At 44.7% G+C, this 23,342-nt stretch overlaps 1 protein-coding gene across 1 annotated transcript in view; it reads right to left on the bottom strand.

Moving 5' to 3' along the window:
- Positions 1–23,342, bottom strand: part of CIB1 (calcium and integrin binding 1) — a 73,978-nt gene that overhangs the window by 13,953 nt on the left and 36,683 nt on the right. Inside the window, exons 3-6 of the mRNA XM_069625214.1 lie at positions 21,588–21,693; positions 19,174–19,327; positions 18,936–19,054; positions 18,101–18,189 (exon numbers count right to left, since the gene is read on the bottom strand). Of these exons, the coding sequence (XP_069481315.1) occupies positions 18,101–18,189; positions 18,936–19,054; positions 19,174–19,327; positions 21,588–21,693 (468 nt within the window). The remainder of the gene's footprint in view (positions 1–18,100; positions 18,190–18,935; positions 19,055–19,173; positions 19,328–21,587; positions 21,694–23,342) is intronic.

Here is a 23,342-nt window from a genome sequence, read left to right as displayed (position 1 = left end):
GCAGCTTAATATTTCAGTGGGATGGCTTGTAAACGCAGGGCTCGGATCTGGTTGGGTCATTACATTTTTCATTATGACTCATGGTGGTCATGTTGTAGCAGGGCGGTAACATTACATACATTATTTATATGTGGTAAGAAGACACGCTAACAGCCGATGTAATTGTTAGGCTATTTCAGTGATCAGGAAAATGCTCAAGTGAGTGTGGTTTATATGTTGCAGTTATTATAAAGCGCATTACATGCAAATGAATTTGTTGAACAGGGGTCAAGTAAGTGAGTGTACATGTAGGCTCAGCAATATGCAAACACAGAGGCACCTGGGAATAAAAGGTGTCAACCTAAAAATAAGAAATACTTATGCAAAACAGAAAAAATGAATGTGTTTTATAGGGAGACAACCCAGCAGATGATCAGATGCGTTTAAAAAGGTTAAGTGGCAATTGGGTTTTGGAATGCAAGGAGAAATATGGCAAGAGAAAATTATTTTTTAGTCTAATGATAAGACATTGGGACTGCATATCCGTGTAGCAAGGATGGCTTTTAGGATTATAGGTGTGGCATTGGTTTAACAGTCTTTGGAGGAAGATGTGTCTGCTGTGGTGCGATTTTAATAGGCACCTTTCAGTGGTAGTTATTTAAACGTGTAGGATGCAATGGTGCTGGTACAGGAATACATTGGACAAGAGAAGAATTAGCACATGGATGGCATATTTTGGAGACATCCTAGCTATTTATCATGAGATTAGGAAGGGGCTTGATTGCATATTAATACTTTCAGCCTGTTGAGGAAAGCAATGCAAGATTCTTTTATTTTTTAGTGCTGGTGGGCGGGCATTCCAGTTTTTAGGAGCCAGATGGCTAAAGCTGGGCACCCAGTTGTGGATTTTTAAAGATAGGCATATATATTGGTCTGACCAGGAGGGTCAGATGGACTAAAAAGAGTGATTCATTCAGATGAGTGTGAAAGGGCCTGGACAAAAAGACATCTTTTGTGTGCTACCCATGAGTTTATAAAGGAATGCATTTGTTTACCGATAGCCAGTGAGTTTTTTCCCCTGGCTTATGAGAGGTTTCTGAATGGGAATATTCAGTATTGCCTAAAGGCATTTTTCTGTGTGATACATATTTTTATTTTTTTTTGTTTTGAGAAGTTGTCCATGAATACCCAGAGAAGGGGCACTGTATTAATCCAATAGTGGTGCCCACTGTATTGTGGCAAGGAATGAGCGATTCCTAGTAGAAAGGAAAGGTTTGAATGCATGAAAAAAAAACCTGTAGTTATTTATTTATTAGAATTCATGGAGCACACAGAAGCCCTTAGGCATCGTGGTGCTGTTGCAAAGAAGAGGATTGTAGATTACAATGAAAAGGGCATACACAATTGGTTACTACGTGCCACAGCTTCGGCTGTAGTTATAGGCTAGATGAATACATATTGTAGTTACAATGGATAAGTGCATATTTAGCTCACATTGGATAGAGTAGAAACTGAGTAAAAATACGGCATAGAGTTTAAGTAAGTAGCAGGGGGATGCATATAGACACTGCTGGGGGAACTAATAAGGGTAGTTAAAGTAGTTTTGAGGATTTTTGGCGAAAAAATGAGAAGGGATGGTTCTGCTCTAAGTTCGCTAGAGGGAGCATTCCATGGTTTGGGAACAAGACGGGGGAAGCCGAGCCTTCTGGCATTAGCTCTTTTGGTTAATGGGACTTGTAGTTGAGTGACATGGTGACTTCTTTTGGGTCAGGCTGAACTGACTCCATTAACAGCATCAGTTCGATATAAGGGTGCTCTGTGAGACATACATTTGTGATTTTTAAATTAACCGTTCCCTTCACGGGTAGCCAGTGAGCAGCTCGCATGGTGTGAGTAATGTATATTCTTTTGAAGAATACTGAGAGTTGCACACAGCATCACTCACTCCGCACTTTTAGAGCCTGTGAAGATTTTTTTTTTTAAGATGCCTGCAAGGATGGCAGTGTAGAAGCCCAATTTAACACTGATACTGACACAGGAAATGAATGAGCAGGTTTTGTAAGTATTACGGGGAAAGCTAAGGGCCGGTGCATTAATGAATGAGGCGGTGAAGCAGAAGCAATGGCACTCAATGATAAGTGCAACAGAAGGGATTGTAGCATGTCACCTGGCATGACATAGACAAGGGTGAGTGGAGGAACGCTCCTAAGGGTTGTTTTACAGCTACAGAAATAGTGTTGGGATTAAAGGAGGTATTGATGAACGTCGTGAGATGAGAAGCACGCGAGTTTACATGGGGTTTTTAAACTAACGTGCGGGCAGGGGCAGGCATCGCCTTGTAGCTGAATGGTCCAATGTCATTCATGTTTTCTATTATTTTGACTTAGAATGCCCTCTGTAGTTGAAGGGGGTTACTGGGTCCTCTGACCTGCGTTGTGGAATTTCGAGGAGAGCACAAATGTATTGAAGGGGGGGTTTTGGGGTGCTCCTAAAGGTCCTTTTTCAGGAGCTCCACCATGAGTGATAGGACAGTTCGAATGGTGTTATACCAGGGGTGGTATTTTACAATTTTTGAGGCCTTGGCGGATAGCGTGGAGAACATTTTTTTTTTTTCAAAATAGGGAAAAAACATTTTTTGATTTGGGACGATCAGTTGAGATTCTGGTATTATAGGATTTAGATGGATGAAGAAAGGTTTGAATGACAAAGCATGAAAACAGGATAGTGTTTAGGGGACCAAGGAAAGCATGTTTATTTAGGACATGCCTCATTTAGACATGAGCACAATTTTGAAGGCATGAAAGCGGCAGAAGGCCATTGAGATTGTTTGGGTGACAAAAGATGTTATTATTGTGGCAGCATGGTGAAATATTGCCAGCTGTATGACCTGGTGGAGAAATAATGAAAATGTTTTATAAATTCAGGCGCAAGCCGCAAATATTTATGAACATTTGCGAACAAGAGGTAGAGACAGATGACCTCCACGAAATTAAAGGCAGCCATAACGTAGGGAAACATGGCAAATGATTAAGGAGCAAACTAAAGGAAGTAAGAATCATGAAGGGCAGTAATGGTTCAGATAAAAAGATTTAGGTTAAACATCATAGATGACAATGCAGCCATATAGGGCTTAGTGGAGTATGAAATGGTACTTTCCTCACAGCAACAAAAAAAGGAAGGAAGTGTTTTAATATACATGAATAACAAAATAATGAAATAAATGCCCAACATAAAAGAGGATTAGAATAATCATAGATAGAATAGGGGCTGATAGTGTGTTTGGTAGTGTAGGAGGGCGCAATCACAAGAGGTTGTCAATCGTGGACATTCTAAGGGCTGCCTAAAGAGGCAAAATTAACAGTGAAGCAAGTCGTGAAAACACATGGAGGGGCTGCATACAAGCAAAATCAACAGTGCGTCAAGTCGTGAACACTCATGAAAAGGACTACAAACAGCAATATGACCGGGTCGGCATGCCATGTACAGATCTTATGGCTAAGTCAGGTTAGGTTAAGGATACAGTATGGTAGGCGCAGGAATAGACGAAGATTAGAGGAACATGCGGATAACAGTGAGAGCAGTGAGCAAATGCGGCTAATCCGTGTGAGAACAAGACGTTCGCGCAGCGGGACAGGATGATTGCATTTCGTAGAGAGGCAATGTTATGCAGTTCAGCAGTTTATGAGACGGTGATGGCGCTCTCGCAGTAAGGTCAGTACAATGGCAAGGCAGTATAAACTACTGGCAAATAGATCATTAAACAAGGTGGTACATACGGCTAATGATGTGCCCCAAAATGAAAAGGGGCAACCAAACACAGTAGGTAGATCGGTGGGAGAAGAGCAGGAGCAAATGATAGCAATTAGGGAGAAAGGGTGGCTCTTATAGGGCTATAAGCAGTGATACAGTGTGCAGGCAAGTTAAATAGCGTTAGAAAGTCTTGTGGTTGCGCCCTCCTAGACTACCAAACACACCATCAGCCCTACTTGTGGAATATTTGCCTGAATTAATCATCCTCATCTGCCACCTCCTGGGTGCCCTGATCGATTAGAGAAAAAAACAGCTTTGCCACCTCAGCTGTTACCCCATCCAGTGCCTTTTGCGATATACCTTTTGACCTTAGTTAGCATACCCACCTGCTGCTATGCTTGCCCAGAGTCCCACTCTCACCCGCCTCCAACGTGTACTCTACCTTTTAGTTCAACTACTGGCATTGTTAGAACCACTTATACGCTGCGCTAATACTACAACTAAAGCCCCTCTACTGACACAATTTGTACTCAACATGCATTCCATCTCTCATCTGCACAGTACCAGCTTCGCCTTGTGCCTCACACAGCAGCCTCACATCACACTGCCTAACACGCTCAACCTCCCAGCTGCCAACTCCTACCTTAACCACCCACATCTATGGCTCCAACATTTCGCCACAAAGCCTACACCTAACCAACCTCGCACGGTACCTATGAGAAACTCCAGACTAGGGTCTAGACTCCCTCACACCTCCCACCACCCTTACATCACTGACCTACCAGCCAAACCATCACTTACTAAGCCCGCAGCCCGTGACCAACAACTCGCAATCACACTCACTGCTAACATTCTCACGCCAGACACACCCTCAGCCTCAAGTAGCACAACTTGCATCAAGGCTGCTCTGGTCAACGCTAGATCACTTACAGCCCATGCCCTTGATATGGCCGATTTCATTACAACTCACGACCTAGACCTTATAGCCATTACTGAAACTTGGCTTCACGCTGCCTCAGGACCCCTTCTATCATTAGCCATCCCTGAAGGCTATACCATCATCAGAAGTGATCGTAATACTGATCAATCCAAAAGGAGGCGGCGTGGCTATCATCCACAAAACCTCAATTAATCTCCGCTTATCCGCTGCTCCCTGCCAAATCACTTCAGCTGAACTACTTACAGCCAAACTAGCTATCTCCCCTAACCAGACTGTTACACTACACATTATATACAGACCTCCCGGCCCACTTCCTGCCTTCGCCGAAGACCTTTCTCATGTCCTCACCGACAACACTAAGTCCAAGTCCCAAATTATTGTACTAGGTGATTTCAACCTAGGTACCTTGACCCCAAACGATGCTCCGGCCCTCGAAATCAATAACCTATTATCTAACCTAGGTTTCACTCAACGTGTTACTTCCCCTACTCATTCTAAGGGCAGGACCCTAGATTGGATAGCCAACTTAAACTGCGACATCACTATCAACTCTAATCAACCTTGTACATGGACCGACCATCACCTTATCACCTTCAGCATCCCAACTAAAATCCTCCCCACTATCACCAACATTGCGCCAGCTACTACCACAAGAAATAAACGTAATATAACATGTGCTAAGTTACTTCCACTCACCCTTCCTGTCCTCAATGATCTCTCCCCCTCTTGCTCCAACCCCACGGTCTTACAATAAACATATCGAACTACCCCAATCCAACACCAAGGAGCTATTCAAAATCCTTAAGGAACTAGAATCCCCCGCCACCCCACCAGACACCTGTTCCAAAGACAGTATCTGGTGTGCTAACATTCAAAAGGCCCTCCTGGGTAAGATTGCTACCCTCCAAACCAAAATGAATGAGAAAAAAAACAGCCTGCAGTCTAATCGTTCACATAACATTACCAAGGATAACCCCAAAACTAATGCTGAATTCTCTGCAACCATTTTGCTTTTCACCCCTCTCCATCATGGAAGTTGAACACATCATCAACACCCTCAAACCTTCCAACGGTCAGGGGGACCTCTGCCCTGCCACCATCCTTAAGGAGGCCTCACATAACTTAGCTCCCTTCATTAGTACACTTAAACTCCTCATTCAGTTCTGGGATCGTCCCTAACAACCTCAAGGATGCTTGGGTCATTCCACTCCTAAAAAAAACACACCTTGGACGCCAACATACCCACTAACTACCAGCCGATCACCAAGGTCCCTTTTCTTCTTAAAATCCTTGATCGTGCAGCATACTTGGAAACCAACAATCTCCTAGGACTGAGGCAATCTGGATTCCGACCACGCTAGGGCACCGAAACCACTCTTCTAGAGCTCAAAACCCAGATTGAGGACCTAAAGGACAAGGGCAAACTTGCCCTATTACTCCTTCTAGATCTCTCTGCGGCTTTTGATTTAGTAAACCACCAAATCCTATGCCACCTTAAAACTGCTGCCCACTTCTCAGACAAAGCTACTGCCTGGATCACCTCATTCCTTGACAATAGATCCATGAGGGTCTGCTCTCCCACAATCACCACTGAACCCTCTCCTGTCACTTGTGGAGTCCCCCAAGGATCATGTGTTTCCCCCAACACTCTACAATGTATTCACAAAACCCCTCTGACATCTTGGACCTATTGGGCGTCACGTATACTAACTACGCTGACGAGACCCAAACACTCATCCCCATCACAGGAGACCACAAAACTGACACCCTAGCCATCAATGCCATTTATCAAGTCATCCAGGCCTGGATGGCTCAGCATGAATTGTGCTTAAACGACGAAAAGACTGAGCTCCTCATCCTTGGCTCACACCAAAGACTTAGTAAGCTTGACCCAGCGTTTAATTCCTTCACTATTGTTGGCAACACTATTAAAGTTGCTAAGGATACTAAAACACTTGGTATCTGCATTAACTCCACACTCTCTCTCTAGACAAACTAATGCAGTCTCCTCTGCAGCAGCCTACACATGTAAGCTCATCACAGCATGCTGCCCCTTCCTCTCACCAGCCAAATGCACCACACTAGCCAGGACCTTGGTCCTCTCCAAAATTGATTACTGCAACGCCCTTTATCTGGGTACCAACCAATGCAATCCAAAAAAAAAAAACTACAAATCATCCAAAACAACGCAATTACAGCGGCCCTCAACCTTCCTAGGAACCTGCACATCTCAGATTCCAGACAGAATCTCCATTGGTTTTCAGTCTCCCAAAGAGTCTCTCAAAGCATTGGCGCTTACACACAAAAGCCTCGCCAACCAAGCCCCCAGCTACTTAGCCAGTAGATTTACTTGACATACCACTCAGAAGTGCCCAAACTAATTACCTTGATAGGCAATGCTTCAACCTCCAAAGATCCGGTGGACGTAGCTTCACAGTCCTAGCGGCCAAGCTATGGAACTCGCTACCTAACCCCCCCCACCCCCCCCCCCCCCCCCCCCCCCCGAGAGCTGAAACCTCCTTCCCACTCTTCAAACGCAAAGCCAAAGCTTGGCGGTCCACCCACGACCTACCTTAGAGTCAGCAGTTACAGCATTTACTGCCCACTGCCTTAACCTCTTTATCCCACATTTGTATATTCCATGCATTATTTGTATATATCTGTATATTTAATTCATATGTTTGTATATTTGTTGTATGTATAATTCAATTGCCCTTGCTTGTATTATGCCTGTAACCAAGTGATGCGCCCGTTGCCCTTGGGCCTGGTGCGCTTTATAAATGAAATAAATACAAAGGATTAAAAAATGTCAGGGAGACTTTGGGCCTCTGTTACACAGGAACAGGAAATAAATAAATCAGGAAAAGATGAAAATGATTGATTATCTTGAATAAATAATTAATAAAAAAAAGAAAGGGAACAATTGGACAAATGAATAAATGGATAGGGAATAAACTCAAAAAAGCATAAAACGGACACAAAAAAACAAAAGAAATAAAAAATAAATCGGAAAACAAATCGCACTTATGAGGTTTCCTGGCCAACAGCAAAAAAGGAGCGTAGGGCAGTAAAAAGCATCAGAGACCATGAAGACCGAGAAAAGAAGTATGGCTGACAAAAAACTGGGTCAATTAAACAAAGGAAAATAATACACAAGCCATTTTAAGAAAAGTGAGGTAAGTAAAAAACAATTTTTTGAGTGCTTGTAACGATTTGGATTTATTTTTCAGACAAATGTTATGGAGCGTTGGGGGGCGTGGCTTGGCAGCCATGGAATAGGCTGGAAATCCTGCGAGCTCCGTGATCCGACAACTTGATCCGACCAAGAAACGCATATTTTTTGGATCAGTGGTGGCCCAAAAGTATGTACAGGCGTGGGAAGATACAGAGCAGAGTATGAGCGGGCCGACGGCAAATTTGGAGCGAAGAAACGGCCACATTGTTACTTTCTCCTGAGAAGGTGGCCGCGGAGAGGGCACCAAAATGGCCGCGGACGAGAACAAAGATCCCGAGGGGCGCACCCCTGATACAAAGGGCTGTCTCCGTCCGACAACGGCAGAAGAAGATCGCTAGAGATACAAAATAACTATCATATTGTTCAGTTTGGGTGGTCGCGAAGAAGGAAAACGAAAGGGAAAATGCTGGTGGAGTGCTCCGAACGGAGCGTGGACGATCGAAGAAACTAGCAGACACCACCGGCCCTTTGAGGACAGTGAGAATCCACCCTTGCTGGGATTGAGGACCACGGGTGAAGGGGCTGATTTGCGACTCTTAGGCACAGCGCCATGTCTAATAAATCCCCAAGACCGAAGAGTAAGCAACCTACACTAGAGGAATATACAAAGACGCCACCAGGCCCTGAAGGAGCCAGGAGCAAAGACAAAGCCCAAGCTGGGAGCAGTGCCACCATGGGCGCGAATCAGGAGGTCCTCGAAGCGATCGCCGATTTGAAAGCGGCTTGGGAGACCAAGCTCGAACTGGCGGTGGCAGAATTAAAAACAGCACTGGAGCTTCAGGTCGGGGCAGTGCAGGAGGATGCAAATCTGCTACGACAAAACGTACAGTCTCTGGTGGAGCGCACCGAGAACCTCGAGAAGGAGATGGGCCCTAACACGGCGGACTGTGCTTCTAACCGATCGGAGCTTCATGCCCTGGTACAGCGAGTGGGTAATCTGGAGAGCAGAGCAGAGCAGAGCGGAGGAGGCAGAAGGGCGGGCACGGAGAAATAATATCCGTATTGTTGGACTACCAGAGGGAGCCGAAGGCCATAACCCCACGGATTTTGTTGAAACAATGTTGCTACAGGAAATCACTGGGAGAGTGCGGTCTCAGGTGTTCGCAGTCGAAAGGGCGCACAGGGCCCTAACGAGGAGACCGCCGCCAGGAGGCCCACCTAGGCCGGTGATCGCTAAAATACTTAATTACAGGGATCGTGAAAGGATCGTGGAACACTTCCACAAAGGTGGGACAATACAGAAAGGCTCAGCAATGATAACGGCTTACCCGGATTATACCCTGGCGGTGCAGCGGAGCAGAATTAACTTTGGGGCAGTCAAAAGGAGGTTGCGAGAAGCGGGCCATAAATATATGCTGCTCTACCCGGCCAAACTGAAGGTTTTTCATAAGCACAGAACTTTGATTTTTGAAACTCCGGAAGAAGCCATGGGATGGCTCGACACCCAGGGTTGCCCCCAGGAATCCGACGTTCGGACAGGAGAAGGTGGTGATGCGGAAAAGTAATGTACGAGAGGGGCACCGGGGGGTCTCAGAACTTAAGACTATGGGACTTTAATATAGTCACTGCAGTAGCCAGCGGAATGGTGTTGTCGGGATGAGATACATTCATGATCTGCGAATATTGCGATTTAGGCTTTAACTAGGAGCCTTGCAGGACCAACCTGTACATCCCCCATTTATAGTTTAGTTAGGTTACCGATAGTGCGGTGACGCCCTTGCTGGGGTCTTGCTCGGGGTACCAGGGTAGGCCCAAACGCAGGGGAGCCTGAGATCCAGGGATGGAGCTGGGCAACTGTTGGGGTACGGTGGGGAGGAGGGAGGGAAGGGGTTCTGTGCTGTGGTTTGTTATAGTTGGGGTAGTGTTAAGTGGTAAGCCTACATCTCACGGGAAACAAAATGAACCATGGGAGACCTTAAGATAGTCACTTGGAACGTTAGGGGCCTCAACAGTTATCTGAAGCGGAACAAAGTAATGATGTACCTACACAGAAAGTGGATATAGCCATGTTACAAGAAACTCATTTAACGAAAGATAAACTAGAAGTGATACAGAAAAAATGGAGAGGGACGATAGTGGGGGCACCATACTTCGCCTTTGCAAGAGGGGTAATCACATGGGTGGCCCCGCATGTTCCGTTCCAGTTGCTGAACTCGCAGGTAGAGGCAGACGGTAGGATGGTGGTTCTGAGAGGGATGGTGGAAAACAGATCTGCATTGTGAATTCTTATGCTCCGAACCAAGATACAGCTGCGTATTTTAGGACCCTGTATAGTAAGCTCAGCGGCAGCGTGGGCGGGGCCATATTGTGGGGGGGAGGGGGGTGACTTCAATTGTGTGCTGAACCCCACCATAGATAGATCAGACACAAATAGTTAAACCCACCCCAGCTGGAAAGGCACTAAATGCTCTATTGGCGGAGTTTGGGCTCACAGATGTATGGAGCAGATAGACACTATTCACATTATGCGGCCCCACAGGGCCTACATACAAGATTGGACTATGTATTTGTCACGCAGGAGTTGCTGACCGAAATACCACAGGCGGAATACAAAGCTAGAGTCCTTTCGGACCACTCGCCACTGTTGCTAACATGGCAATACTGACCCCCTAGGGGGAGGATACCCACGTGGCGATTGCGTGCAGAAGCTCTTAAAGACAGCGTATTCAGGGAGGACATGCGGAAGGAAAGAATACGTTATTTTGAGATAAATACTGGCAGTGTAAAGACAGCGGGGACACTCTGGGAAGCTTTTAAAGTGGTGGCGAGAGGAATAGCCATAGCCAAGTCTAAAGGACTGCAGGACGGGATTCTGACCGAACTACAGGAGTCGAGAAGGAATTGGAGAGGGTATTAGAACAAGGCAGTAACACTAAGGCAGATATGGAAAAGGCTCTGGGCCCACAGCAGAAATGTGCAGGATGTTGGGAGAGATTATGTAACCTTAACTATAAAAAGTACATAGAAAGACAGCATGCTGGAGGTGACAAACCAGGAAGACTCCTGGCATGGCTTTACAAAAACGAGACTCCTAGGCCCCCAATTAGAACAATGGTGAGAGATGATGGCGACGTCGTGGATACACAGGAGGGGGGTCAACCAAGAATTTGTAGATTACTATAGACGCTTGTATGGAGATGAGAAGGGAAGTGAGAGAGGGGAAATAAGAGACGTATTGTAAGATATTGGGCAGCCCCAAATAAGTGTAGAAGAAAGGGAGATGATGGATGCCCCAATCACTCTAGAAGAAGTAGTGAGGCAGCTGCCCACGTGCAAAACCCTGGCAATTGACGGACTCCCGAGTGAATTTTATAAGGCATATAAAGCAGAGATTCTCCCCCCACTGCTGGAAATGCTTAACGAAGCATATGAAGTTGGGAGACTACCAGAATCGCTGCGTGAAGCAGTTATTATACCACTCCCCAAGCCAGATAGACCTGGGAGTGACTGTGGTTCCTATAGACCCCTATCTATGTTAAACCAAGATAGTAAGATTTTAACAGCGGTGTTGGCAAACAGATTGAAAAAGGTCATAACCAAATTAATTCACCCTGATCAAACATGATATGTCCCGAATAGAAATATCTCGAACAATTTAAGGCGACTCCATCGAGTGATTGAACATACTGAAAGGAACACTAGTGAAATGGCGATAGTGTCGCTGGATGCGATCAAGGCATTTGACTCGGTCAAGTGGCCCTGGCTGAAGGCGGCCCTAGCCAGCTATGGTATGGGACCAGGATATCTTCACTGGGTAGAACTTCTATATAGCGAGCCATTAGCAGGACAGGAACTGTGATTTCTGAAAGGTGGTAACTTGGTAGGGGGACCAGACAGGGATGCCCCTGGTCCCCCACGTTATATATTATGGCCTTAGAACCCCCAGCGATTTATCTGAGACAGCAATATGATGAAACAGACATTGTTGTTGGGGAAACATCACACTTAATCTCTCTATATGCAGACGACATGTTATTGTATTTGCGCTACCCATAGGAGAATCTGCAGTATGGATTAGAAGTGATAGATAGGATGCTGAACTCTCAGGTATAGCCGTGAGCCCAAGTAAATCCTGTGTGTTTCCGCTGGGTAGATACAGAGGGCTCTTGGCGAAGATTTGCCGGTACTCCAGATACCGTGGGAGACCACAACCTTTAGGTATCTGGGGATAGATATACATCATACAGTAGAAGCCGAACATAGGCATAATACAGTAAGAACGGTTCAGAGACTGGAAAACAGCATGAAGTTCTGGGCAAAACTCCCCTTAGCAATGATGGGACAGGGGGCGATGCTCAAGATGGTGGCATTGCCCAGACTGTTGCATTGCTTCGTGAACATCCCATACTCCATACCCTGGCAATTCTTTACTAAACTAGACAGTATATGCAGGGAATTCCTAAGGCACGGGATGAGGAACAGGGTAGCCCTATGGAAACTCCAAAACCTGCATGAGAAAGGAGGCATCAAATTACCTAACTGGGAAGTATATTATGTAGCGAGCCAGATGCAACATGTAGCCAAATGGCTCTCTGCTGAGCCCACCTCAGAACATAGGCTGCATCAAGGGGATTGCTCCCCATACTTTTTTAGAGAAATGATATGGTTACCCAAGCGGGAGCTAAGAGGTCGCCCAGGGATGTTGGGTCTTGGGTGGGGAATGTGGCAGAGGGCGTGCCGGCTGATGGATAAGCCGGCCCTGTGCTCTCCGCAAATCCCACTGGTTACAATGACGGGAACAGAGGAGCAACTTAGGTTAATGATTAGGAAATATTGGGAACCGGTGGGAATTGCAACATTGGGGGACGTGTGGCAAGAGGGGAAAATACTGGAATTTGAGGATCTGGTGGAACAAACAGGGTTGAGCACTGGGCAATATATTACATATACCAGGATGGTACAACAAATTAAAGGTACCTGGTCCGAAGTGGAACTCGCAGAGGAACCGGACACCACACTAGATGTGATATATGATATAGCGAAAGGTGGGCATGAAACGTCTAGAGTGTACGAGATGATGATGTCTCAAGTGGGCAAGGAAGTGGTGCAGCTTAGACTGGCCTGGGAGGAGGAAGTGGGAGATGTGATGAGTGACGGGATGTGGGAAAGGGCTCAAGGGTATCACAAGAAAGTGTCGAGAAACGCTAGGCTGCAACAAATACAGTTATATATAACGCACAGAGCATATCTGACGCCATTAAAGGTGGCCAAATTTAAGAATGCTGGAAGCCAGGTGTGTCCCAAATGCAAAGAAAACGCAGGGATGGTGCATATGTTCTGGGCATGTCCACAGATAGCGAAATACTGGAGAGATATAGCACAGAAAATGGAAGACAAGGGAATCCGTATGAAGGTGGATACGGCGTGGGCTTGTTTGTTGGGAGGGTTCCCCAGACCGCGGAAGCTTAAACATGTGAGCAAATTGAAAGATCTGGCATATGTATTGGCGAAGAGAAGGATTGCGATGGGATGGAAAGCGTGCCACAAGCCCAAAGTGGAGACGTGGTGGAGGGACTTGCACAAGTGGTCGGAGGCAGAAACCGTGGCATGGCAGGAAGCGTGCAAAGGAGACGGAGGGTGAAGCCGGAGCCCTAGTGGGTTGGAGACAGATAATAGCAGAGCTGTTTGGGCCCACGTATGATGGACCAAGTGATGATGATTCGATAAACGTGGCGGGAGAGGCCCCCACCACCGCAGAAGGTGGAGACTAACAATGGGAGACGGTAGTCTTGGGAGGGGTGTGGGACGGGGAAGAAAGTGGTCGAAAAAGCAAAATGTATGTGTATTTACGAGCAAGATATGTAACCACTGTATGCCCAGTTGGGTTTGTTATTTGTTGTTTGAATAAAATCAATAAAATGGTTTTTTTAAAAAAAATGTTATGGAGCTTTGCGTGGAAGCACGAGAAATTTCTGCATGGCCTTAAATTAGGGAGAAAAAGGTAAGTACTAGTTCACGCTAACAGGATGTGGACATACAATTGATCAGCGCTAAAAGTAAGAGGATTCAGGTGAGTAACAGGAAAAGAGCCAGTAAGAGGCAATGTCTTCAAGTGTTAGCTGTTTTTCCCCAAGATGGGTATAATCAGGTCAGAAAGAGTAGAAAATAGATGACAGCATGGCCATTTCAGACAACCACAGAAAACAGAAGTAAAATTAAAAGGCGAGTAATTATGTTCATGTCCATAATGTCAAAAAAGACTGATGCGATAGGGGTATGCAATCATTAGAAGAGGCAAACATTGTTGGGTACGATAAAAATATGGAGGCACGTAGTAAGAATTGGTGCCATAGTCTTGGAAAATAGGGGTAGGCTAGATTAAGTTAGGCAGGGACGGTGTGCAGCGAAACACCTCCGTTTTGTCTCCATAGGATGAACACAAAGCACAAGCAAAGGCCATGGTCCAACCAACGACAAGAAAAGAAAAGGAAGAATGGCTGCTGAGCTGAGGAAGCATGTGCAGCTAACCAGCAAGTATTTACTACTAACCAGCAAGCATGTGCAGCTAAGTTGAGCAAAGAACCAAGCCTAAACTAAGTATCCTGCGGGGTGGTTGGAAAATAGTTGTTTATGTGCACCAACGAATAGGGGAGAATGATCCAGAAAGTATTTTTTTTATAACAGAAATGGAGGAAAGGGTTGAGGTTGGGAAAAAAAAAACTTGACCCCTTGCCAGTGCCCGAATGACTTTTGTCCCTATAAACTTTCTACAGACGGTGGGGATCCCCAAGGACGTTTCCATCATCTGCTACGGACGTGCTTAGAAGACCAGAAAGGAAGAAGACGTCTTTCCTTAATTGCATGTGGCACCCGGGAGGGAGGGGCGCGGGGGGGGGAATGTGTCCCATGAAGGACAATATGTATTATACGTTATTGAAAACAAAACTGTTCTAGCAGCTGACACAGAGCTAGGGATGGGGGTATTTTGTTGTAATGCAAGAATGACCTATAAAAAGGGAATGGTTAAGCGAAAAATGTTTTGTAGCTTTGTCTAGGAGGCAGAGGTGTCAAATAAGAGGGAATGTCTTGCGATTTTTCAGGAATAGGGTACGAGAGCCAATGCCAAAAAGAGAGGTGTTGGTAGGAAATGTGCAAAATAGAAGAGACATGTTTATTTTACAAAGGAAACCCATTCCGTTTTATATTACAGTTATATGTCGAGGGACCTGTATGCCTTGGGAAATTAACGTTGAACTGCGTGAGGAAAGAGGGAGGTCTTAGAGAAACCCAGTGAAAGCCTAATGCTGAATCGTGTCTGCAAAAGACTCCCCCAACCCTGTGTCCCTATGCTGAAACATCCCCTCTTTTGGACTCATTCAACAATGAATTTATTGAAAGAAAGATACTCTAGTAAAAATGAACTTCTTGTGGAAAGGAAAAAAAACAACAAAAAAAAGACAATGGACTAAGCATCAAAGGAACCTGGGAGATTGACTGTGAAAACAGCTCAAAAGAAAGGACAAAGGTGACGGGACACAGACGGTCCAGCAACGCCAAACTAAAGACGAGTAAAGTGGAAGATACGGAAGAAGAAAGAGTGGAAAAGAGCGAAGGACACAGTGAGAACGATATATATATATGCATGGGCAGAAGAAGATGATCAAGGAGAGATTTTATTTTGTTGGGGTGGGAGTTGCAGTCAAGGTATGGCATACGAAGAGACAATGGTCTAATGGGTTACCTCAAAGCTTGACCAACCTCTCGAGTCTCACAATGGCTGTGAAATTATCTAAGGCATACAGTTAGTTTAAAGCAAATGATTACAGGAAGTGGGGCTTAAAGAAAAGGACACATGCTTTGTTTGAAAAATAACAATACGGTAGTATGTGACAAATTGTAAGAATGCGATAGGATGTTTTTAGATAAGTATTAAGGAGAGTAGACATGGATGTGGTTAAAAGTTATTGTTTTTGCAAACAAGGAACTTTAAAGACGGGGAAATGTAATGGAGGAGCTGAGATGGTACCAACAACTGAATGCAGTGGGGGGCAGCCCCCCCACTTAGAGCTAAGCAGAGAAATCCGTATAGACTGATTTAGTATTGTAATTATGTGAAAATAGTACTCAATGTTAAGGGATTTTAGTATTCTAAAGAGTGTCAAGGTTATAAAGTCGAAAATGCATTTATCATTGTTTAGTAAGTAGGCAAGGTACAGAATGCATGTTAAGTTTCCCTATACACAGACAGAAAAGAACTCGGACAATGCCTTTACTGGAAATGCTTGTAAATTGAAAATGCTGCTAAAATGTGGGAAATGAAGAATTGCTGCAGAGCGTGCAGTAGGAGGTAATTCTAAAGTTGAAACATTCAAGGCTGCTCTGCTTTCAAAAATCCGACAAATGTGCTAAAACCAGACAGTTAATTGGGCCGTGTCTGGAAACTTAGCTAAAGGAGCAAGCTGCATAAACTATATTTGGGGCAGAGCACCGGGAAAAAGCCAGAATGTATTTTATTTTTGAAGGTTTAGCTATATAACAAATAATTGCCCGGTGAGCGAATGCTCAACGAGGAGTTTGCTTGGACATATTTAGAAAAGGTGGGGGCGGAATTCGCTCTCTCTGACTAGATATAAGAGAGCTCCGTTTTGAGCTAGGGAGTGCAGATCGTGTACCTGACAAGGATGCCGTTTGTGCTCTGTGATCAGCTTGGCATGAAATGAAGAATGATGAACTTGACTGTCTCCTTGCCTGCTGTCTGGTCACCTTGCTGAAACATCGGAGAGCTCCAGAAAGCTTCTGAGAGGGTCCCAGAGAGCAACGAAGGGCCCCAGACTGTCCAGGGGGGCCTGACAGAATGGAGGAGGTGAAAAAGAGCACAATTGGGGTCCACAACATCGTTACCACCACTCATTTTTTGCGTATTTACTGCAAACAGTAAATCCACCGATTTTCGCCTTTAAAGTCAAGGATTCACCTACAACATCTGCTGGAAGTATATCCTTCACATCAAAGTCCAGCACACAATTCGGCTATGTGGTAAAAATTGCTGTTATTCTATTAGTCCAAAAAGTGTCAGTTACTGAATCGCTGCTTTTCTTTTTTTTACCACAACTCCAAACTCGTCAGGGGCAAGCGTTAAGCCATGTTGTCCCCTGGTGAAACACTCACTCGAGTAGTGCAACTGAGGACTAGGGGTTCTTTCCAGTCTTTAAGTGCACAAAATAGGTTTGCTTATAGTCTGCATCAGTGAGATTAAGTCCTGGAAACCGGTGCCAAGGATGTCCATACAACTAACTTTGAATGGCCTAGGGAAATACAAGCATATATGGACTAAATCTGCCGCAATCATTGCAAGCATAACAGGTCAGATTTAGCTTCCTAAATAACTGAGCCGAAAACACACCCAATGAACAGGCTCTAGAGAGGCATGGACTGGCAAAACACCAAGTTACAAAACAGCACCAAAAACTACTGATCGGCGGCCCAGATGAGTGGTGCAGAGTCTGCAGACTGGACTTAGTCATTTTCTTTGGTTGTAGTCGCTATGAGGAACCAAAGGTTATACTGAGAGGCAGATCAAGGGCACGGAGTCAGCCAGGGATGTTTGAGGCTTCCAAATAGCTGTGCAGAAGACCTCAGATCTCAACCCACAATGGAACAAAAACGTTCCTAGAGTATGAAGGAACAGGAACCTTTCTCCCAGCCATCCAGTGGGCCTATGGTAAGAGAATGAAGGAGACAGTCTCCACAAGGGGGCCTGACCACAGAGTAATTTCACAGTCACAACAGCCTCAGGTGACATGAACTTGCAGCACAGGAATTGCAAGAACTTAGCGCTCACTACTTACAAGTAATATCTCATTGTACAAGACCGCGTCCCTTACAGGGTTAACTTCCTGAAGGCATTAGCACATGAGGTGATGCTAACCAGCCTCTTGGTAACCCAAGACCAACAAACCAAGCACCCTTCTTGCTCTTGTAACTTCTGGTGCCATCAGTAACCGGTGTAGAACCACATCTAGGTTAAACAGTTTGACTGCTCACAGTATCCATGGTGGAATGTAAATCTGTGTTTTGATATACACTCAAACAACAAGTCTGCAGACAGATTTTGGGTGAACCGCACTATGGAGAAGATGGCCAACCATCACACAGTAGTTCAGACACTATTGCACAAACAGAATAGACTATCACCAGATAAAAAAAATTAAATGCAGAAAGGTCAATTAATTCAGCTGACAGAAATACAAGGGTACCTGACAAAATCCGGGGATCTTGAAATGACATGCTGAAATTCTGAGAGGTTTATTGTCCCGTCCTTGTCAATATCAGATTCCTCCAAGATCTGTCCAGAAACAAAAAGGTGCAGGAAATATTAACCTTCTCAAACCCTCATAGTTTATCCAACCTTTGAATGTGCTTCATAAAGAGACACAGAAGCATTAACATGATGCAAATGTACAGCCTTTAGTAAACCTGCTTCTCTCACTTCGGTCATCAGTCGAGGGTCACAATTTTCTGAATATACCTAGCCATTTCCACACAGCGTGCTGAAATATTTGTAAGATATCTAATGTCAAAAATAAGGATAAAGGGCAATGGCGCCATCATAAAGATCAAGGGCAATGGTGCCAGCATAAAGATCAAGGGCAATGGTGCCAGCATAAAGATTGCCCTAGTGGCAGTGTATTTCAATGATTAAGATCAGAGAAGAATAATGCCCACCCAACCAGTAACCGATGGCTGCTTTGAGCACAAGGTCTGTAGATGTGACAGACAGCCAAAAGGTAAAACAAAGTGGCAACGCATAGAAGAGGAAATCGACACCTATGAACATGGCTTCCCCGTCTAACACTAGTGTAGCGTGTATTAATAAGAATTAATTATACCCCCTGAAGAACTATCCCTGAACACGGCTCAAGAACTGTATAAACACCCTCTGCATTTTAGATGCTGGTCCAGAATAATACAAAGAGTGGAACGGCATAGATGGAGTCTCAAACACAAGGGACGATGAAACAATTACTAGAAGGACATCTAGATCATTGAATTCTTATATAAAGCCATGCTGTGGTTTGGTGGCAAGCTCACATTCTGAATCAGCTGGATCATTTCAGATTCCGTCAGCTTGGTGTCGTTGGCGTCCCCGGTCAAACGGTTCACCAGCTTTTCCAAATCTCTTTTGTCCAGGGTTCCGTCACCATCAAAATCTTGAAAGCAAAAGATAAGTGGTTATTGTGGCTGGGGCACATTGTTCAGTCAGACTCTGGCTTACAGTTCTCGGGAGAGCCAAAGCACTAATCACAATTTTCAAGACATCTGTTCTCACCAAAAATTTGAAAGGCGTAGTGGGACTTGATATCAGGAATAGCAGAATCACTGAAAGCACTCAGCATGTCAAGGAAATCTTCAAAAGACATGCTGCCATCATGGTCTTCAGACGTGGAAAACACCTGGCAGATGCGGTCCCCGAATGGGTTTGCCTGTTTATAGCAATGCACAGGATAGATCAACAACTGCTTTTACTTTCATTTGAGTCTTTTCAGGACAGGTTTATTTTTTAAATCCATTCCTGTCCTTCCACTCATTCCCCTACTTCGCCCCCACACCAGTTGCCACTGAACATGTGTTAAGGTGAAGCACACATGTGTTATACAACATCCTTGGTAGTACACACTTTTTTTCAAGGATTCTGCACACAAACGCCCTTTTCCAAAGGTTGGCTTTTACACAGGTGTCAGAAGGCTTGCACCATTCTGCCAAAACCAACCCGCTAAATCCTCCGTCTACGAAAGCCCTCCTGATAGTACCTGAACGCAAGCTCAGCCTACTATCCAACTGCATGTTCAAAGTCTCTGCAACCCCTTACCCATCCACATTCAAGGTTTGGTCAATCGCCTTCAGAACTACTGAAAACATGCAGCTTCTTGTAGCAAGCCCACCCCCCACTACATCACAACACTATCCAACTAGGTTCCGCGTTTCTTCGCCTTTACAGAACCCACCCAGTAAATTGGCTCCGCTTCAATGCACTTCTGTGCCCCACTTGAGGTCTCTAGTGGTTGCTGCTTGCACGCCAGGCTATGTGCATGTACCATTAAACTGTCCCTTGCTATGTCATCTATAGCTGTAAGTACAGTGGAAATAGCCACAGTTTCCAAAAGAGCTACCCGGCTGTTACAAACATGGCTAGGGAAAACGCAAATGACACAGGGTGGTATTATCATCGTAATTAAATTTTTAAAAAATGGTAATGTCACTAATAGATCAAAATTTTTATAATTTTTCAATAAATTGGAAAAGCCGTGAAAAACCACGTCAAAACCACAAAACACTAAATGTAAAAAACAGAACACAGTCAATCTGATTTGACCTCCGACAGTCTCATACTTTCTATTTGAGTCAAGATTGTCATGGCACTCATAGGTGAGGTTAGTAACCTTAAGTGAGTGACCATTTTACACAATTATTTTCCATGTACATAAACATAGGCCCTCACGGAGAGGTGTAGACAACTGAGTAGGTTTCTAGCCTTGTACCCCAGCCCTCAGTGACTTGTTCTTTCTTTAAGGCTTAGTCAAGGCCGTCTTCAGGACACTCCAGGACACTTTTTGGAATAAGGACACGTCTTTAGTGTTCAGCATGACATGATTGACGAATACATCTTCTGACTTCGTGTCAGTCGGAGGATGCTCAGTGGTACTTTTCAGTGTGGCTACGTGCCCCATGGAACTTGTTTCCGTGCTGGTTACGGTCTCATGGACACTTAAAAAAAAAGAAAAAAAAAATTGTCAGCCTATTTTCTTTCCTTTTCGGCAAGCAAAGGTCCGTTTTATGGTTCTCCATGAAGGAGGCACCCCGTAGTCTACGGCGAGTTCTTTGGCTGCTTGCACTCAACACCGTATCAGTCTCTGCTTCAGGTAATCTGAACTCCTTCCCAACTTTGTTGTCTGCGGAGTGCCGTGTCCACTGAAGCATTCAAGTTCCATGGGGCACGTAGCCACACTGAAAAGTACCACTGAGCATCCTCCGACTGACACGAAGTCAGAAGATGTATTCGTCAATCATGTCATGCTGAACACTAAAGACGTGTCCTTATTCCAAAAAGTGTCCTGGAGTGTCCTGAAGACGGCCTTGACTAAGCCTTAAAGAAAGAACAAGTCACTGAGGGCTGGGGTACAAGGCTAGAAACCTACTCAGTTGTCTACACCTCTCCGTGAGGGCCTATGTTTATGTACATGGAAAATAATTGTGTAAAATGGTCACTCACTTAAGGTTACTAACCTCACCTATGAGTGCCATGACAATCTTGACTCAAATAGAAAGTATGAGACTGTCGGAGGTCAAATCAGATTGACTGTGTTCTGCTTACGTTTTTATTTTTTACATTGTGTTCTCTGATGTGGTTTTTCATTCCTTATGATAATTTTTCAATACATTGGAATTTTGATCTATTAGTGACCATTACCATTTTTTTTATTTAATTACGATTATGAGAATACCAACTTTGTGTCATTTGCATTTTCCCTAGCCATGTTTGTAACACCCGGGTATCTCTTTTGGGAACTGTATTATTGAATATTGACGTCCTCATCCAAAAAAGCCCCCGTTACAAAAAATAAAAAATAAGCGGGCCTGTTGTGTTCACCCTTTGTTCACTACAGTGGAAATACCCAACATATTCAACTCTACAGAAACGCAATGATGAAATTAAATAAACGTTGAAGCCGAGGACGGGCTCACCTTAAGCTCTGGCAGCGTCAGGATCTTGTCTTGTGGAAGCCTCACTGAGAGAACGTCAGCATGTCTTTGATCTTTGGGCAAGAGTTCTGCAAATCTTTTGTAAGCACTTTCAGAAAATGAAAAAAAAGTGGATTTTCAAGTTAGGGGCATAGTTTGTCAAACAAAGAAAAGATAAACTCGCTATTAAACAAAAAGAAGCAAGAAGCAGAAAAGAACTGGTAATCCAAGCGCTAGACCAAAACGTTATCTGCAAACTGAAAAAACTACTAATGCATGGGCATCAAGCAGCAGGTGAGTATCAGAGCGAGGAGCCTCTGCTTAGGACTCCACATCCAAGAGCCAGTAAATATAGTAATACAATCACTGTGCACACGGCCACAATTCTGTTTCAATGCTGGTTGCAGAGATTGGTTTCCAATTGAAACAGCCAACACGTGTTCCGAGCTATGCTCTTCTTCAAAGGCTTATATCTTCTGATGTCAAGAAGATTATCAAGATGGTTGCACATGAGGGCACCTTCACCCAACACCAGTCTTTAAATCCAAGCTATTGCAGAGATATCTTTATCCGGCAGCAATGGCTCGGTTCGTAAAGGCTTTACTTGCTATTAATCAAGCATTGGATAAGACAGTAGTTCTGGCTTTGTAAACGTAGCGGGTACAATTTTCTAAAGCCCCCATTAGTACAAATAAGGCGTATTGTCTGCATTTGCAAAACACCTCTTGGCTTTGCCAATGCGTGTTATTCTGGATGCGCTATTCGCGAATTCCCAATGCTTCCACTGCATAATGTCTGGAGACTTACAAGCACCCCCCTGCCCCTTTTGGGGTTTCCTTTCTCTGAGCAGCTCCCTTCATGCGTGTTACATGCCATCGTGCCATGCTCTGGTCACGCCTACGATGCATTGTTGGCCGATTTAAACAATGCTGCTTTTGCCTGTAAACGGGTAACATTTTCATGCAAGGTGAATTACTAAGGGTCGAGAAGAGAGCATCGAGTGGATGGAAAGTGAAAGTAATTTCGGACTTATACTTGTTCCTGACACCTGATATTGAGAGCACACGTTTTCCCTACAAAGGAGCTGCGTACATTGCAGAGATTACCTTAAAAACAAGGATGGGTGCCATGGCAGTCATGGATTGCATGACTGTCTAAAGAACTGGGCATAGAAGTTGCCTCTAGTCTTTCCATCTTCTCGGCTCGGTTTGAGAGGTGTACTAGAAACTCATATTCAGCTCAATATACAGAAGACGAGGGGCTAAAAACAACACTGACAAACTGAAAGGGGGAGAGGGGGGAGTTGGGGGGGGGGGGTGTAGCTCTTGGGAAGGTAAAGAAACATCGGGGCCCTTCTCCCAGACATTCTGACCCAAGTATTACCGAAATTAAACATGGAGGGAAAGTTGCTTTTGCTAAACCAGGAATGCATTTTGTAAGTTGGCACACGCAGGGTTCTAGCTCTTTTAAATATAAAGTAATGGGAGAATGTATCATTGGCAGCCATGATTTGATTTTTTTTTCCAAGAAACGTGGCTGCAGAGGAGTTTTTCAACTAGATGGCTTCACAGTGTGGGACCAACTGGCTGAATGCCCCAATGCGAGGAGACCATCGGGAGGCATGATAATCGCTACGCAAAATTCCTCTATAATCTGAATGATATGAAATGGTGGAAAGCAACACCCAGGGAATAATGGCCATCGGAATATCTTCGGAAACAAGTAAAGGTACGAAATCCCTGATGGTCATGAATGTTT

The sequence above is a fragment of the Ambystoma mexicanum genome, chromosome 11 (genome assembly GCF_040938575.1).
Source record: "Ambystoma mexicanum isolate Mex_15411 chromosome 11, UKY_AmexF1_1, whole genome shotgun sequence".
NCBI classification, from domain to species: Eukaryota; Metazoa; Chordata; class Amphibia; order Caudata; family Ambystomatidae; genus Ambystoma; species Ambystoma mexicanum.
This window is presented reverse-complemented; position numbering and strand designations above follow the sequence as displayed.